This window comes from Colossoma macropomum, unplaced genomic scaffold, assembly GCF_904425465.1.
Source record: "Colossoma macropomum unplaced genomic scaffold, Colossoma_macropomum, whole genome shotgun sequence".
Classification (NCBI taxonomy): domain Eukaryota; kingdom Metazoa; phylum Chordata; class Actinopteri; order Characiformes; family Serrasalmidae; genus Colossoma; species Colossoma macropomum.
The window spans coordinates 3,859,087-3,876,174 of NW_023494792.1; the positions used below are offsets into that span (position 1 = coordinate 3,859,087).

Below are 17,088 nucleotides of genomic sequence, written 5' to 3' on the forward strand. Positions count from 1 at the left end.
AAGTACAGCTTTGCCATATAGTTTAGTTTAGTTCGTCAGGGAGAATGTATGAAAACGTTCAACTCAAATGAGGAAAGATGCTTTGAGTTAGCTAAATAGTTCATTGCCATCCACAGTTTTTGAGCAGGTAAATATATGATTTGTACCCAAGACACAATAAGTACAATACACATTACAAGGACAAGATACAATAAGATCACACAGTCTAATTTACAGTCCTACGCATGGTCTCTTATGTTAACCTTATTTAAGTTCATTACTGACATGATGTACTTCAGTTCTACACCTATTTGTGTTGAATTTAAGTGAGCTCAGTTTAGCTCAGACCAATGAGCACAAGCACAAAAAATTATCAATAAGATTAAGTGACATGAAAATATAGTCATGGTCTTTGTTGTTAAATGTTCCTACATCAATAATAGCTAATGAATAGTTATCAGTAATTATAATAATTATTACACATATTGTGTAACACATGATAATTTCATACAGGTAAGGGTGTTTTTGTTTTTTTTTACCTATTTTAACTAGTCTACCATGATCAAAACTTTAAAAGAGAATTTGCCTTATTCTTATAGTTTTTTTATTATTATTCACTTGGCTACTTTTTCAAATCTTTCTTGTGCAAATTAAATAAGTATTTATACTTCCCTTCATTTTACTGCAACTCAAAACACTTCATGTTGATGTGCACATGTATGTTCATATTGGACAGCCTGCCTTATGCATAGGTTTAAACACTCTTGGTCAAATGATGTGTTTTGTTGATTTTCTAAATGAAAATAAGCTGACATCCTCTACAGACAACATTTGAATATGACATTTTCTGCTAATATTAGTCCACAGTCTCTGTTTATTTTCTGAGTACTGGAGGAAATAAATAAACAAAATATCAAATAAGCCATACATTTTGCACAGGCCACATTTTGTGTCTTATCTTTCCCCCCCAGTATGTTAAATTCAGCAAAAAAACAGCAACAGTGTATTACAATGTGCAGAAGTGTGTTCTCTGTAGAGAATGTTAACTTACTTTCGCTTAGAAAATTTACAAAATGTAAAATTTGACAAAGGGTGCCCAAACTTCAGCACACAACTTTATTTTTTAAGACTTTTTACTGTGAAAGTGTGTGCTTAAATGAGGGTTATCTGTCCTCCAGAGAAGATATGATCCTTCAGGCTACTTCAAAAACAAGGCAGTAAGCTAACCTGAGACCTGGGAAAGTGAGACTTCACGTCATCATTGGCGGGGTCAGTAAAAGCAAACAGACACAACATTCCTCTGTTAATCCGGAGCCCCTAAAGTGATGGCGATTATTTTTATTAAGATGTGGCCACAAATCAATATATGTAGGCCACAAATTACCATATTAAGGCCCTAATTCACTATGCTGTAGCCATAATTTATTATATTGAGGTCACAAATGATAAGAAACATATATTTTTCCATGGCCACACCTTATTAAAATCACCTTGTCACCTTAGAGACCATGTGTCAAGCACAAGGCCTGCAGGGCCAAGTCAGTCCCGTGGCACAATTCTACTGGGCCTGCCAAATTATTTTAATATTGTATTAACATTAGCTCATTTCACCATGAGCTGCACTACAGTCCCCATCATGCACTAAAAATGCCCGGTATCTAGTTAAAGCAAATAGACAGTTTTAAAAAAACTCCCTCCTGCGGCCATTTAAAAAGGTTTAACTGTCATCTGTCGGAACTGTAGCCTATTGTTTTATATTTAAAAAATGTTTTCATTTAAAATTATTTTTGAATAGTTCCAGTATTCACGTAATATTTCAATGTCTTTTATAAGTGCCTATATTTTTCTGTTGCAGTTTTGGCATATTTTTTAATAAACAATGGCCAGGTCGGGTCCTAGCAAAATATTAATAAAAAAAAAAAAAGAAAAGAAAATAACAAACCTGGCACCCGGATTTGTTGAGATTATTTTTTTTTCATATGGACCCTTCAGTGGTTCAGTTTGTCGCCCCTGCCTCAGAGGCTCAGCACGTTTTTGCCCGTCAGTCACAGCGAGACGCGGTGATGAAGGCGAGCGTGGTTGCTATGGCGCTGTGCTGCCTGTAGGTCGCGCTGCGAGTAGTAAACAGGGTCGCCACGGCTCCACTGTAATCTCCATTTTGAATGTTTTCATGGTAAAGTTAGCGCATGTTCGCTGGTGGCAGTGAGCGAAAGAAAACGACCACTTATTACCTCCCCGACTGTTTTGCGTTTGCGGAAATACGGGCGAGCCTCTCCGGATCAAATCGGACTCGGATATTTCATTGAGGCTTCAAACTTATCGCCGCTTTGTGCTGTAACGACCTCGGCGCTCCGACTTTGACAGACTCTCCCTCGCTAGCGCGGAGAAGGAGGAGGAGGAGGAGGAGGAGGAGGAGAAGAAGTGTTTTCGTCTCGCTAACGGCTAAGCAGGAGGGAAAATAACAACTCCAAAACAAAAACGATGACAGATGATGCGACAAATCAAACCGGGAAGTTAAAGACCGAATGGTATGTATCTCCTTACGTGTCTGACCGTTTAGTAAAAAGCCTAAAGGCGGACCGGCCGCTGTGTTTTGTTCCTCTCCGACTGAAACTGCTGCTTGACTTGCTAGCCTGCTCGCTAGCTGGTTAGCAGCGCTGCGTTGCGTTGGTTATGACAGGACACCGTTGTAGGACACGGCTGCGTGTCGCTGTGACCTACGAAGTTTAAAACCTATTTTTGTAGCCCTGTATAGCCCACATAGCATTACTGTTTTGCTTAAATCTCTGCACACGCCCCCCGTGCGCTAAGCCAAGGCTCTAAATATAGTTAGGCCTCTCTCTATGCAGCCTACTACGCTAAGCCATTTTAACCTAGCTAACGTAAGCTCGGAGCAGTGCTATTCCTCCTCCAGGGGAGCTGCTAGACATGCTCTGGACATGCTTTTAGTGCTGTTCCCGCTCCAGCACACCTGATTCAACTCATCGGCTAATGAACGAGGGCTTGTGTGGGGTTAAAGGGGAATTCCACCGTTTTTTTTTCAGACTTTTTATACAGTTCAGCGATTAAGATGTAAACAAAGTCATTTAGAATGGGTTTGCTGTGGAGAAACTTGCTAACTTTAACTTTCTTTACAGCAGTGGTGGTAAGACAGAGTTACAAACGTATTACAACAGAAATATAACTTAGCCATGTTATTTATTATATAGAAACCACCAGTAAAACCCACACGTGTCTTCTGAGTATTTATATGTAATGTTGATGATGGTAGTGGCAAATGTGAAGAAATAAGTTTTCTTTGGGTGTTATTTTGCCTCACAACCCCTCTTCATCATGAGTGGATTAACATAAGTTAATGTGATACAGTGTCTCAGAGCTCAGGCGGGCTCTTCATGACCATTTCATGTAATAACTTTATGTGAGTGAGGTTTTAGAGGTTTTCGACTCAGACATCTGGTTCCTATCACCACCACTGTGAACTATTCTGACTCAGTATCTCTTTCTCAAGAAAGGCATTTCATACCAAACCACAAAGGATGACTTTGTTGACAAGTTAACCATTTAATTATGCAGAAATTCTCCTCTGAAATGGATGTTAGTGAAGGGAACACACGAAACTGTTCAGTGCAGTATTCGTACACAGTGCTATAGGCAGCAGTAAGCCGTGCCAAACGTATGCCATAGGAACAGCGCCAGTTCTGAGGGCTTCAGTTACAGAGGTTATGGACAGTTAGAGCAGTTGAACTTTAATTAAAGTAGAAAAATGATTAGCGGATGTTTTGTTCTAATGCTCAGAGCGTTCATGTTATACAAAGCACAGCTGCGCCACATATTTTTGTTTATCATACATAATATTAGGGCTGAACGATTTGGGGAAAATATCTAATTGTGATTTTCCTAATTAATATTGTGACTGTGATTCCAATTGCAGTTATTTTCTATAAAGCAAGGTTCAGGCCTGTTTTTTATTTTTTTTTTTTCGGCCAGGAAGACCAGAATGTCCACTTTTTCTGGCTTGAGGTTTGAACCCTGAATGTAGTACCCCAGGCTGCCGGTATGCCGGTTCACAGCATGTGAAGGTTTGGTTGCCTCTGATTGGTCTAACTCATCTACAGGCAGTTCACAAGCTGTGTTATTAGATTAAATTTCTCTCCTCTTAAAATTTAAGATTGAAAAATGTAACATTGTTGATAATGTAGGCAATACGTGTAAAAAAAAAAAAAAGCGACTCTTGCGATTTGAAAATTGCGATTTCACTATAAAAATTATCATTCCTTCAGCCCTAATTGTTATTTATTTTGAGTAATGACTCTGAAAGTCTTTGAGCTGAGCAGTACACACCTTTTAGAATATACCGTTAACTAACTTATCAGTCAAGGAGCCCAGAGCAAGGATATGAATGTACATAAAGACTGATTACAACACCACCTTTTTGCTTGATACGTATAAGCTATGTTAAGTTATTCTTACCATGAGCAATAATACTCAGAAATGAAACATATGATTGTGTACAAAGTCTATATTTTATGTTTTCTAAAGTTTAAAGAATATTTTGACAGCTTTGAATCGTGCATGTCTTGCCTTTTCTTAATTTTTTGGTAGGAATTTCTCAAATTTTATGTACACTTGTTTTGTTGACTTTTCCTTTTACTATTTTTAAATACATTTGTCAAAATTTTTGATCTAAAAAAACATGCAAAAGTTCAAAAACTCAAAACCTGTGTATGTTTACAGAAAATATTTAGGAAGTGGGTATTGGGGGAGATTTGTGGAAGAAGAGAATATATGAACACAGGAAATGTAATAACTATGTTATGGACCAAGCAGATTGAAAACACATTTTCATTAATTGATCAAATGTGTTTTTAAAAGAAGCTTCTTTTGTTCTGTTCCACTACAGCAAAAAGAGATGGATCAAGGAGGTCTGAAGAACGGCGTGAAGAGAGATGAGCACTTGATTACCCTGAATTACAGCGACAGCCCAGCCGAGGGAGTTTTGCATAACGGAGCACGCAGCGCCATGTCCATCGCCCCCACTTCTCTAGTCCCTCCACCCAGCCCCTTGATGCAGCCCGTGTCTGGGGACCTTCCCAACGGACTCAGCAGCTCCCCTACTTCACAGGAGCTCACAACATTACCATCCACACTGGACCTCTATTTGGAGGATCCAGACATGAAAGCAGTTGGGAAGGACCTGAGGGCTCAGCAGTCCTTCCAGCAACAGTCTTCTCTGGGCCTCTACAGTTTGGCGGACAATTTCTCACGGCTGGAGGCCAGCATTGCTGATCTCAACAGCTCCTCTCCATCTGTGGACTCCTTAATTGGAGGAGTGGATCCCAGCCTCTTTCCACTGAAAAATGAGGACTTCTCACCCATAGGTAAAGGGGACATAGAACTGGAGCCAGACCCCTTCGGGTCTATCGGGAAAGACATGGATTCAGGTAACCCGAAATTGTTCAGCGAGAACACCCTGGACCTCCTGCAGGATTTCGAGTTAGCAGGGTCACCCTCAGATTTCTATGTGGGAGATGACGAGTTTCCGCCGTTGGGTGAGGACTCTCTGCTGGGAGTGATCGGCCCGGAGAGGGACTCGAAGTCCACCGTTTCAGTGAGCACCACCAACAGCACTAGCAACAACATCAACATCAGCAGCAACACCAGTGTCAACAGTGCGACCAGCTGCACTTCCTCTGGTGTGACCACCACTAGCTCCGCCCCTGTGGTGAAAGTGGAGAAGGAGTCTCTGATTCAGCTGTGCACCCCAGGGGTGATCAAGCAGGAGAATGTTGGTGGGCAGAGCTTCTGTCACTTGGCCGGTTCTGACCTGTCAAGCCCCCTGGCTACCACACCCATCTCCGTCTGTGGCGTCAGCACCTCCAGTGGGCAGAGCTACCACTTCGGAGGCCCCCCTTCTGCTCCCACCATCAGCATCCAGCAGAAAGATCAGAAACCCATTTTTAACGTGTTTGCCCAACAGACCACGGCTGGGGACGGCTGGGGGAGGAGTCTTGGGCTACAGCAGAGGGCCAGTGACAGTTTCACCAACACCCAGAACTTTACTGCCAGCTATGCCAGGTAAGGGAAGACAGAGCAACATGCCCTGACATGACCCATGTCTCGCTGATTATGCAGGTTTAATTGGTTTTAATGTGCGAAATGAGAGGTGTGCACGGATGAGAAATAGAAATCTATTAGTTGTTTATTTCAGCAAGATTCAAAAGATCGGTTTACGCCCACTCATACATTTTACAGATGAAAACAGGCCCAAACCGATCACGTACGATGGCATCTGTGGTAGATGGTAGACAAATGAAAAACGCAGCGCATTTCCTCCACATGCACCTCCAGGAAATAATAGGTCATGCAACAGACAAAACCCAGGCCCCGATGCAAACTCACACTGCCAGCTGCATTAACCGTATCAGCCCTTTGGCCCATCACTTTCCAAAATTCCACTCCTACGCCGCGAGCCGTGATCGCTTTCATGCGGCTGTAATCTAGGCTGAGATGCTGTTATTTATGTCCTTGAAGGGTGCAGACTGCCTGACTCATTCTGGTCAAACGGCAGCTGTGTTGTTTGTACTGGCATGATATTCGTGCTCTCCCTAAACTATAGAGACATCATTCAACACCTGGTACAGTGTGTTACTTGCAAACTGAGATAATAATCACAATTGAACTGTTGAGAAGAGGCATGTCAACGATTCTGCTGTTACCAGACAAGCAGCTATATTCAAAGATGTTTCTGCTGTATTGCATATAGGCCCACTGCAAAACCTATGAGGAAGAGTTAAGAAACGCTTCTTTGCATGATTAAGAGTTATGTAACTGAGTAACGTAGCTGAGTAAATGTAGTCTGAACAAAGCAATGCTCCATGGTCTAACTGCCTCTGCAACTACATTTAAACGTGTCTAAGATGATTGCTTGTCCTCTTTGAGGAAAAGAAGTAAGCTCATAACAATGAATTCATTTTTATTTTAATGAAATAGTAGTCGTGTCATCAACAAGGAAGCATCTGTGCTGCTGATTAGTAAGCAGACCATTTGTGACACGCCCTCTTTCTGCATTACGCTGAAAATAAACATGAAAGCTGCTCTATGAGAGAGACTTAAGACCAGGAAGGAGACCAGGAGTTCTGTAACCAGGCCAACGAGGAAATGAATAGGAAAAAACACTGACCAGTTTGTTAATGACACCACAGAACTTATTCAGGAGCTAATATGGGTCAAGTCCTGTTCAACTCTTGCCCTGCTAATGGCACTCGGTTAAAAGTCCCCATGAAACCCTGATACAGATAACGCTGCAGAACTTCATGAGCATGATTACCACGTTGCAAAAAAATTCTGCAGTGTGGGCTTTTGTTCAACACCCACTCAAAGTGACAAAAAATACAGTGCACAGTCCCTGACTCTGAAGCTCTTTTTGATTGAGATCTGAATGAAAGCTCGCAAGTAGAACCAACAGAAATTGGTGCGCTGAGGCCTGTTAATAAGACGCGCGAAGCATCGTGTGGTCTGTGATTGACCGGTCATGTCATATTTGCAGTATTCAGCAATGTTACCAGAATGTGGTTTTTCGCCTGTGTTTGGGTAGAGTACAACCTTATGGCATACACTGTATACACAACACAACAGTGCTGAGACATTTTTCATTGTTTTCCCATCTCAGGAATCACATAACAAAGCCATGACAAAACCGTAGAACAGTGTAGGGCTGAACGATTGATCCTTTTATATGTTAATCGCAATTTTATACGAGCATTTTTCAAATGGCAGTGTCTACAAGTTTTATTATGGTGTATATTTTCAAGTTTTAGGTGTGAAAATTTAATCTAATAACACAGAGCTTGTGAACCGCCTGTAGATGGATTAGACCAATCAGAAGCAACCAAACACACTTGTGCTTTGTACATAACAAACACAGCATAACAACTGATTGGCAGTCTGCCGCACTACGTTTAGTGTTCAAGCCACAAACCAGAAAAAAGTGGATCTTCTGGTCTTCATGTCCTGGAAAAATAGGCCTGGACCATAATTTATAGACATTAATTACAACTTAAGTCACAGTCACAGCATTGGGGAAAATTGCGGTTAGATAATTTCCCCAAATCATTCAGACCTGGGACAGTTTGATACTAATTATTTCTTACTCATAGGTCGTTAAAACAAGCAGCAAAACCCTGGGAAATTTAGGGATGCGCCGATATGAGAATTGTTAGTTGATGCTAATATACTGTATTTTTTATGTACATGTCGCTTGAGGCTGATACATTAACATTTTAAAAATGTACAGGAAACTGGGAGTAGATCTACCTGGATTAGCATTACACAGAAATGTAACATGTATTTGCAGAGGGTTAAATAAATAAAAGGTATTTTAATAAATATGCAGATATTTTAGCACAGTACTCCAGTATCCCCTCAACATCCTCCCCTTCCAGGATACAATAAATACATCATCAAATACGGGTTAGAAGTATCAGCCAAATCTAAACACCTGTCCAATGCAAATATCTGCTGATACTGATATGATACTAATATTGTCATGCATTCCTACTTTCAGTCAGTCATTTGTTTTCGTAAGTAGAAGGGTGAATTTTTTGCATACCGTTTAAATACTTTCTATTTGTTTGGCATCAGAACAAACAGAAAAAAGTCAGAAGCGCTGTGTCAGACTTGTTGAAGGGCTCACATCATGGTATAACAGATGTTCCTTACTTTCTTAAACTTAAAGACTTGCATGCTGCTGCATGCACATTGTTAAAGTTTCAAAACGAACAATTCAGTTCACTGCCCAGTTAATACAGTGTTGAATTCACTGTTTTTCTGATGTTATGAAAACCAACACACTTGCTTACATACACATATTTAACCTACAACAGTTTAGACCTGCCCATTCATGCAGGCAAATAGTCATATAAAAAAATTAATTAGAACTGTTTTGAGTACACAAAACTGCACAAAAGTCATCTCAGGGAGAAAGTGGATCTCAGGGAGAGAACGAAATACAAGTAAAATGTAGAATTTGGGGCCTTTAATGTAAATCAAATGTGAAAGTGATCACATGTATTATGTAATTACATGTAAACAAATAGAAGAGGAAAGTTTATGAACTAAGTTTAAGTTGGCTTGACAGAGCTGTTGATATGAAAGGTGCTGCTTGGCCTTTGCTATGTTATCCCAGGGAGTTGCTGATGTATTGCTTGGTCGTTGCTAGGGAATCCCAGGTGGTTGCTAAGGTTTTGCCGGGTCATTGCTATGGTGTCCCAAGTGGGTGCCAAGGTGAGACAAGGCTGTTGCTATGGGGTTGTTAAGGTGAACTCCAAGTTGTCTACGTCAAGTCAACTTAAGAAGTCTTACAAATCAAATGTATACCATAATGACAACAGTCATAGACATCTCAGTGTTAAGTAATTGAATTCAGAGTCATTGAAGATTGTCCTGGGAACTTGCGGTGGTGGGGAGTTTTTTTAAAGGTCTAATTCATCCTGAAAGTGCGCTGTAAGTTCAGAGTAGCTGGTAGTTAATGGGGGGCACGGCCACAGTCAGGGGGTGACTCGCGGCCAGCAGCGACAGATGGCGAAACAGAAGAGAGGGCTCATCTTAAGTTTTCATGTGGGCTTGATTATCTGGCCTTTGTGGTGCGCATGTTTTGAGTGGGAGTCAGGTTAAGGTTTGTTTGTGCCTCAACCTGCGTGACATTTAACGTTACACTGCTCGGTGGTTAGAGCTTTCCCTCTATCATGTGTGCACGCTCTGCGGTTAACAGGGTTGGCGCCGGGTCATGCAGGCACGCAAACACGGCCTAATCACAGCTCGACTGGTTTTACATGTGTGTGTGCTCCGAGGTATTCTTTTTGTCTCCTCTTCAGTCTGTCTGTCTGTGTGTCTCAGTCAGAAGCAGGCCGTAGAGCATGTGTAGAGCGGATCCAGCTGAAGCGCTCCCTCCTCCGCTTTGATGAGTTCATTCTCATTCTCATATGTGACTCAAGATGACCAGGGCCTGTCTGCGCTTCTCACACAGATGTGAATAAGTAGCTTGTTTTCTTTTTTTTCCCTCTCCCCCCCACTCCCTTCCCTTCCTCGCCCCTCTGCCAAGCACACGCCCACAGATGTATTTTTAACACCGTCTAACCAGTTCCCGAGTGAAGAACTTTGGGCTAGTTAAAATATAGGTTGTCTGAGAACGGAGAACTCTCCAGCGAAGATGGTTCATCTTGCACATGAAATACAAGCACTGCATGAATAGGGGATCTTTTTTTTGCAGGCCTGCAGAGCTGGTGAATACTGAAAAACGTAATTCTGTAAAATATGAATACAATACAAACTGCACAGACAGACGGTTATTTATGCAGCTCAACAAACAATAAACACGGCTAAAAATACATTTCTGTGTAGTTTTATTTTTTTCAAACAATTGGAAAGAGGCCCATCTTTTAGGCCCACCTAAAAGACAAAAAAGGCGCCAATAGCTTTTTTTTTTTAAGTGCCAAATAATGATATGCAGGAAAATAAAGGTTTTTAACACACCTCAGATCAGCTCTGTTATTTAAAGGGGAACTCCACAGATTTCTCAAAATCTCTGCATAATTAAATGGTTAACATGTCAACAAATTCATGCAGAGTGGTTTGGTATGAAACCCTTACAGAGTTTTCATTGTTCGTAATGATGATGATAGGAATCAGACATCTGAGGAGATAAATGTCTCTAAAAACTTCCTCCCAGAAAGTTATTATGTGCAGTGGTTATGAATACACTGCCTCATGTCCGAGACATTCTTTTACAGCAACTTTGTGATAAGGTTTTGGTTTAAAAGTATTTTAATTAATTCATTTTAATCCATTCGTTGTGGAGGGATACATGAAGGGTATTCTAAGGCAAAATAATAAATAAATAGTGCCCAAAGACTTTAAGGTTTAGCACTATTTTACCATCATCAACGTTACATAAAAACTCAGAAGACATGTGTAGCTTCATTGGTGGTTTTGGACAGTAAATAAAATGGCTACATTTGCATTGTAGATACTAGGAGTTCTGGTTTCTATCACCATCACTGTAAAGACATGAGTCTGTAAGTTCTCTGCAAATGAACCATTTCACATTAAATCAATTTGAATGTCTGTTCGTATCTCAAACACTGAATGGTACAGAAATAAGATCGGTGGAATTCCCCTTTAAGTACCTCTGCCCTCCACCATGCCTGATTCTCGATGCATTCAGTCTGCTGTTTTTCATTCACAAGATTTGGGAGATGAATATGGTAAGGATTAGTTACTTCTGTGCTATCATGTAGGCTGTGTTGAATTTAATTGTAAGCTCTTTAAATTCTTTCTCGGCTGTTTTTTCGCTTGCACGAGACACTGTGCGGGCTAAGGGAGTTTTAGGAGCTCTTTGCGATGTTAAAATCGCGTGCATTTTTATGACTTTGACCATGTTTTTCAGTCTCTTTTTTTGAAATGATTCATTCCTGTTGAGAAATCCATTTTACAGCTTTCAAACAGAATTCGCAGTATAGCCTGTTTTATGTTACCATATCTGAGTCACGCAAATTCCTGAAGTCAAGAAGTTCTGAAATCTTTCTGTGCTTGTACTTGTACTGAGGTGGACGGTCGTTCAGGTACATCTTCGTGTGGGTCTTTCACTGGTTTACTGGGCCTGAGTCAGACTGGGGTTGAGCAGATCACCTCATAAGGTCTGACAGAGACGTGGATTGTGTGAAAAATCTGATATTGTTCGCTTCGCCATTTTCTACACGCCGATGTTAACGGCAAAAAGCTCAGCTCTGCTGGGCTCATATGTTTTGTTTGTCACGTTTTGCCGCTCTGGTTGAAATCCTGCCAGCACGCAGGCATTTTTTTGACAGGCGGACGCGTCCATGTGACGCTGAAGAATATCAGTTACGTTTTAAGATGAAAATTATTAAGGAAAATACATAAAAAGCAATAAATACAGAACAATAGTAATAAATAGTTACCCATAAAAATAAAAAAAAATTATTACTCGCAAATTAATAATTTTGGTGGCAATTGTGACCATTTTATTCGCAGTCTGCAGCCCTGCCCGTTGTTCGTTTCTGCCCCTGTCTAGTTTGTTTTCTTGGTCCATGTGCTTCTGTTTATGTCAGCCATGTGCCTTTGTTGTTATTTTGGTGTTAGCTCCTCCCCATCCTGCTCTGTCTTCAGCACTCACCTGTTCCTCATTTTCAGCCCTGCCCTCATTAAGTGACCTCAGGTGTTCCTTGTCTTCTGTGTTTGTATATATATCCCTTTGTTTCCTTTGTTCTCCAGCCAGCATTGTTTAATGGTCTGTATCAGTGTCTGTGTTCTTGGTTGCTTTCATGGTGTTTTCCCTGCCTATGTTTTCTTTGTATTTGTTCTAGTGTTAGTGTAATCTGGTTTTCTTACTCTGTCTTTATCTCAGTTCTCAGAGTTTCTCTGTTTGTGTTGTGTCGTGGATCCCTGTACCCTTTTCCCTGCCTACATGTTTTCTGGATGTTCCCCATAAAGACTGCAATAAAGGTTACTCGTGCTCGTGCCCTGTCTCCTCGTCTGCCGAGGCAGACACACTGTTATGTATACTGTGACAGTGGACTTTCATGGGGAGTTTCTGTAGGACACTCAGAAGATTTGTTAAAGTCTATGTGATTGAAAGAATCATTAGCTTGACTGACCCCTGAGGGGCAAAGCTTACAGAGAAATGTGCTAACTAGACCATAATCCTGAAAAAAATCTTAGTGAGGTTTCATCAGGTTAGAAAATTGGCCTGGGTGATAGATAAAATTAGCACAATATGAACTAGTTAAAAATTCGTGATTTGTGGTGATATCGCCCCCTATCTCACCCCCCCAACACACAAAGTTAGTTAATATGCTTTTTTTGAACATTAACTGTTTTAATAAAAATCTTTAATAAAACCACATATTGAATAATGTAGTATTGAGAAACTCAACATCTTTTGATAACTGCTTCACCTGACGCTTTAATAGACGTTACTGCAAACACGTGCATTTCTGAGCTGCTTTGGGTGCAGGTTTATGGTGATTTGTGTGCTAATAATCTCCCTGCTGGAGAAACTTCACACTGCAATTCTCTAAATGAGCAATTTGCAAAGCCACGCCGGTGTGCTTTACAAAGTAAAACGTGTTTTTTCATCATTACAGTGGCATTTTCATAATTCAGCTAACCGCCAGGACACTTAAGCTGTACAGTAAATACTGCTGATTTATTCAGTAAGTCACACACAGCAGAGACAGTGAGGAATTTCCTCTACCGCAGCCTTTTAAAGGCCCCATTATAACTCGATGTTTTAACAGTAAAAGCCAATAAAACATTTTGTGTACATAGTATTTGATACTATTTGTTACCTTTTTCTAGTCCTGTTTGCCTGCAGTAGACGGGGATCAGAAGAACTTTTTCTCCAGGCCAGAGCTAACTGCTGTAGAGTAAAACCTTGTCATGTTAGTTTTGCAACTGCAACAAGTCACGCTGAAGCAAACTGAAGTTCAAAAGCACATAGGCATTTATTTTCAGTTCCACTATACCCCAGCTAAACTTAAGTAGAAGAGCCGTGCATTACCGCTAGCAGTTTAGTGCATAGCAGGGTGAACTAACAGAAGAGAGGTACCGCACTAGTAAATTCAAATGAAGTTGTCAGCACTCATTTCCATCTCGATCCGCTACCTTTTCTCAGTAGTAGGTAGTAGTTAGACAACCTGATACTGAGAGGAGTAGACAGTGTGTCTACAGTGGCAGCCCTATCTAGCAGTGATGTGCTACCTACTACTAAGAAAAGATAGTTAGAGTCACTTACCGGTGAGTTTGGCAAACTCACACAACTCACAGCAACTGCTGGAGGCTGGGAAGAGTTTGTTCAGTTTTTTTTCAGTTTGTTCAGATTGGACTCTGGCCCAAACTGATAGGGCAGAACCAAAGCCATTGGACACACACTGGTGAACACAGCTGCTCATGAGAGAAAGGTCTGTCTGCAGACTGCAAGACAGGGGCGGAACCACTTTGGAGGTTGACCAGTCAAACCAGAGTGGGTGAGCTGACCAATCAGAACACACTGGGATCATTGGGAGGTGGGGCTGAAAGACACAGGAGCTTTAACAGAGCGTTTCAGACTGAGGGTGAATAGAGAAGCACAGTGTGAGTAAAATAATGTGTTTTTGGAACAATGAAGTGTGTAAATCTATTCTAGTAGACCCCAAATATAACATTTATGAATATTGAAAATGAGCATAACAGAGGTTCCCTTTAACAGTGGGTTAGCGATTTTGCTGTTGAGATTAAGTTCTTAGTATTCTGAACAAGTGTGTAGTTTTGAATGTTCTGACCCCATTTGTGTAGAAAATTCTCCTGAATCTCAGTCAGTAAAGCCAAAAATAATAATCTGCGACACCTGGGTTGTGATGTAATCAGATATCGTAGATGGTAGACAAGCGACCCAATGGCGATGTGTAAAAAGTGATAATTGCACTGAAGAGAACTCATTTATAGTCAGAGAGCTTTTAAATATATTGGGAAATTGAGGGTTCACACACGCCCCAATAGTCAGTTTTTTCTGTTTGAGCGAGAGAGAGATCACATCCTCTACAGAGAGCACACTTCTCCACATATTCATACACAACTACTGTTTATTTGCTGAATTAAATATATTATTAATAATAAAAAAATAATAAAAAAGTGTTCCCTGTGCAGAAGCTAGTTTGTTTTATTTTTCCAGTATGCTAAACTCATCAAATAAATAGAAATTTTGTGCTAAAATATGCAGAAACATGTCATTTGACCATGGCTGCCCAAACTTTTGTATAGGACTGTACGATTATGGGGCAAGCAGTACATTTGGTTTTGAGAGGAAAAAATAAGGTTTTTCTTTTTGAAGTGAAAGGTAGATTTTCATCGTGCTGCAGCTTCACTGGCTCGCTGGCATTAGCGTTACATGGTAGTTTTTGAGATCATTAGCTAGAATTAGGAAACCTTTTTAGCCGTATTGCAGGAGATGAGTGTGTAGGTAAGTTTTGGAGCTCAGCAGAGTTCCTTCAACAGCTCAGTTAAATGTAAGATGTTCAAAGTATGTTTAAATTGTTAGTTGTTATCATTGCTCAAATAATAATAATAATAACAATACCATTTAATGAAATTACAGTATATTATTATTATTATTATTATTATTATTACTATTATGTAGTGAATAAAGTCACAGTCATTTGTTTCATTAATGAACAAACATTGCAAATGTTTTTTTTTATTTTAGTGTCATTTGTCTTAGTTTGCCATAGCTTATTAAAACAAAGTGAGATCAATAAGATAAATTGAGGACTCTTTATTAATTGTATAATATAATATTACAAAATTCATATTGATTGTTCCAGTTTATTTCCTTGTATTGTGCTTAGTTATTGCATTATCATCCTGTACGTGCTAAATGCATATACATTGTTTAGCTGTGCAGTACATGATCATTGTTCTTGAGAGGCAGTTCACTCCCATTTTCCTCCCCTGTGTATTGAAATAGAACAAACTGAAAATAAATAAATAAATTGAACATAATGGGAAAATGCAGTTGAGTATTAATTTCACCATTCATGCTAATTTAGTGGTTTTAAAATTGAAAGTAATACTATGAGCAGTCACATTTAATGTGACACTGACATTTTAGTTTAGAATAATCGTTTTATAAATTCAGTGTCTTCCTTAAGAATTGTTAATGTTTAGCAGCTGTATACTGTTTGCCGACTACTTTTTATGCGAAATGTTGCCAAACCTGAAATCGGGCGCTCCAGTATGTTCAGGTTCGCTGCTGAAATCACCAGAGCAGAGACGTGTTTTTGTTGCGTTTTATGCTTACATAATGTATTTGTCTGACTGCAGTCCGGACAGAGTTTTTATCTCTGCCATGTCCCACATTAGGATAATCTAAACATAAACCAGAGGTCACCAACCTTAGATTCCAGTTTTTTTTCCAATCGGTGTCAACTTTAAATTGCTCTGCTTTAAATGGATTGGCTTTTAAATACGACGCCTGTGTTCCACACCCAGCCTGTGGCTCAGAGGCTGTTTTTTGTTTGTCAGGTTATTTAGTGTTAAGCACTTCCCTTTAGGAATGTCCTCTCGTTGTCCTGAATATTTGACACAGTCAAACTTATCCTGAGCTGTTAATAGGGGCTTCAGCCTCCCTCCCTCCCTCTCTCCCTCCCCCCCTTTTCCTTCTTTTCTCTGGTCTGTGGTTGAGCGCTGTGGAAATCTTGACAGTCAGCAGAAGTGTATAATAGATGAAGATCAGCTCGGCGGTGTAAGTGCTTCAGCGGGCGGCCACTGGCCTGACCTACTTTCCCTTCTGCTGCACAGCTGGACGACAGCGGACAGCTTAGTGGGACGGCAGGCGCGGCCCTTTAGGAAGTGCTTTACAATTATGAATGCACATCAGCTCTATGTCTCTCTCTCTCTCTCTCTCTCTCTCTCTCTCTCTCTCTCTCTCTCTCCCCTTTTCTCTCTTTCGCCTCTCTCTTTCTCCTCTCTCTCTTTCTCTCTCCTTTTCTTTCTCTCTCTCTTCTCTCTTTCACCCTCTTCTTTTTTTCTCTCTTTCAATTTCTCTTTCTCCTCTCTCTCTTTCCCTCTCTCCTTTTCTTTCTCCTCTCTCTCTCTCTTCTCTCTTTCTCTCTTATTTTTCCCCCTCTCTTGCTCTTTATCTTCACCGTTTCTCTCTCTGTCTGTCTCTTTCTCTTTTTTCCTTTCCTCTTGCTCTTTTTCTCACCTTTTCCTTCTCTCACTCTCCTCCTTCTCTCTCACCTTGTCCTTTTCTCTCTTTCATTCTCCTCTCTCTCTCTTTCTCTCTCATGCCCTCTCTCCTTTTCTTTCTTTTTCTCCTCTCTCTCTGTTCTCTCTTATTTTTCTCACCTTTCCCCCTCTTGATCTTTATCTTCACGTTTTCTCTGTCTTTCTCTTTTCCTTTCTCTCACTCTCCCTCTTCGCTCTCTCGCTCTCTTTTGCCCTCTCTTTCTTTTATCACTCTTTCTGTCTTCTCTCACAATCTCCCAATCTCCTTCTTACCCCTTCATTTTCTCTCTTTACCATCCTCCTTCTCTCTCACCCCTCGTATCCCTCTCC

General features: G+C 40.5%; 1 protein-coding gene across 2 annotated transcripts in view; it reads left to right on the forward strand.

Moving 5' to 3' along the window:
• The first annotated feature begins 2,310 nt into the window (after positions 1-2,310).
• Positions 2,311-17,088, forward strand: part of nr3c1 (nuclear receptor subfamily 3, group C, member 1 (glucocorticoid receptor)) — a 35,280-nt gene continuing 20,502 nt past the window's right edge. For both annotated transcript variants that reach the window (XM_036575614.1, XM_036575615.1), the window contains exons 1-2: positions 2,311-2,507; positions 4,880-6,054. In XM_036575614.1, coding sequence (XP_036431507.1) covers positions 2,505-2,507; positions 4,880-6,054 — 1,178 coding nt within the window. In that variant the 5' untranslated portion in view covers positions 2,311-2,504. The remainder of the gene's footprint in view (positions 2,508-4,879; positions 6,055-17,088) is intronic.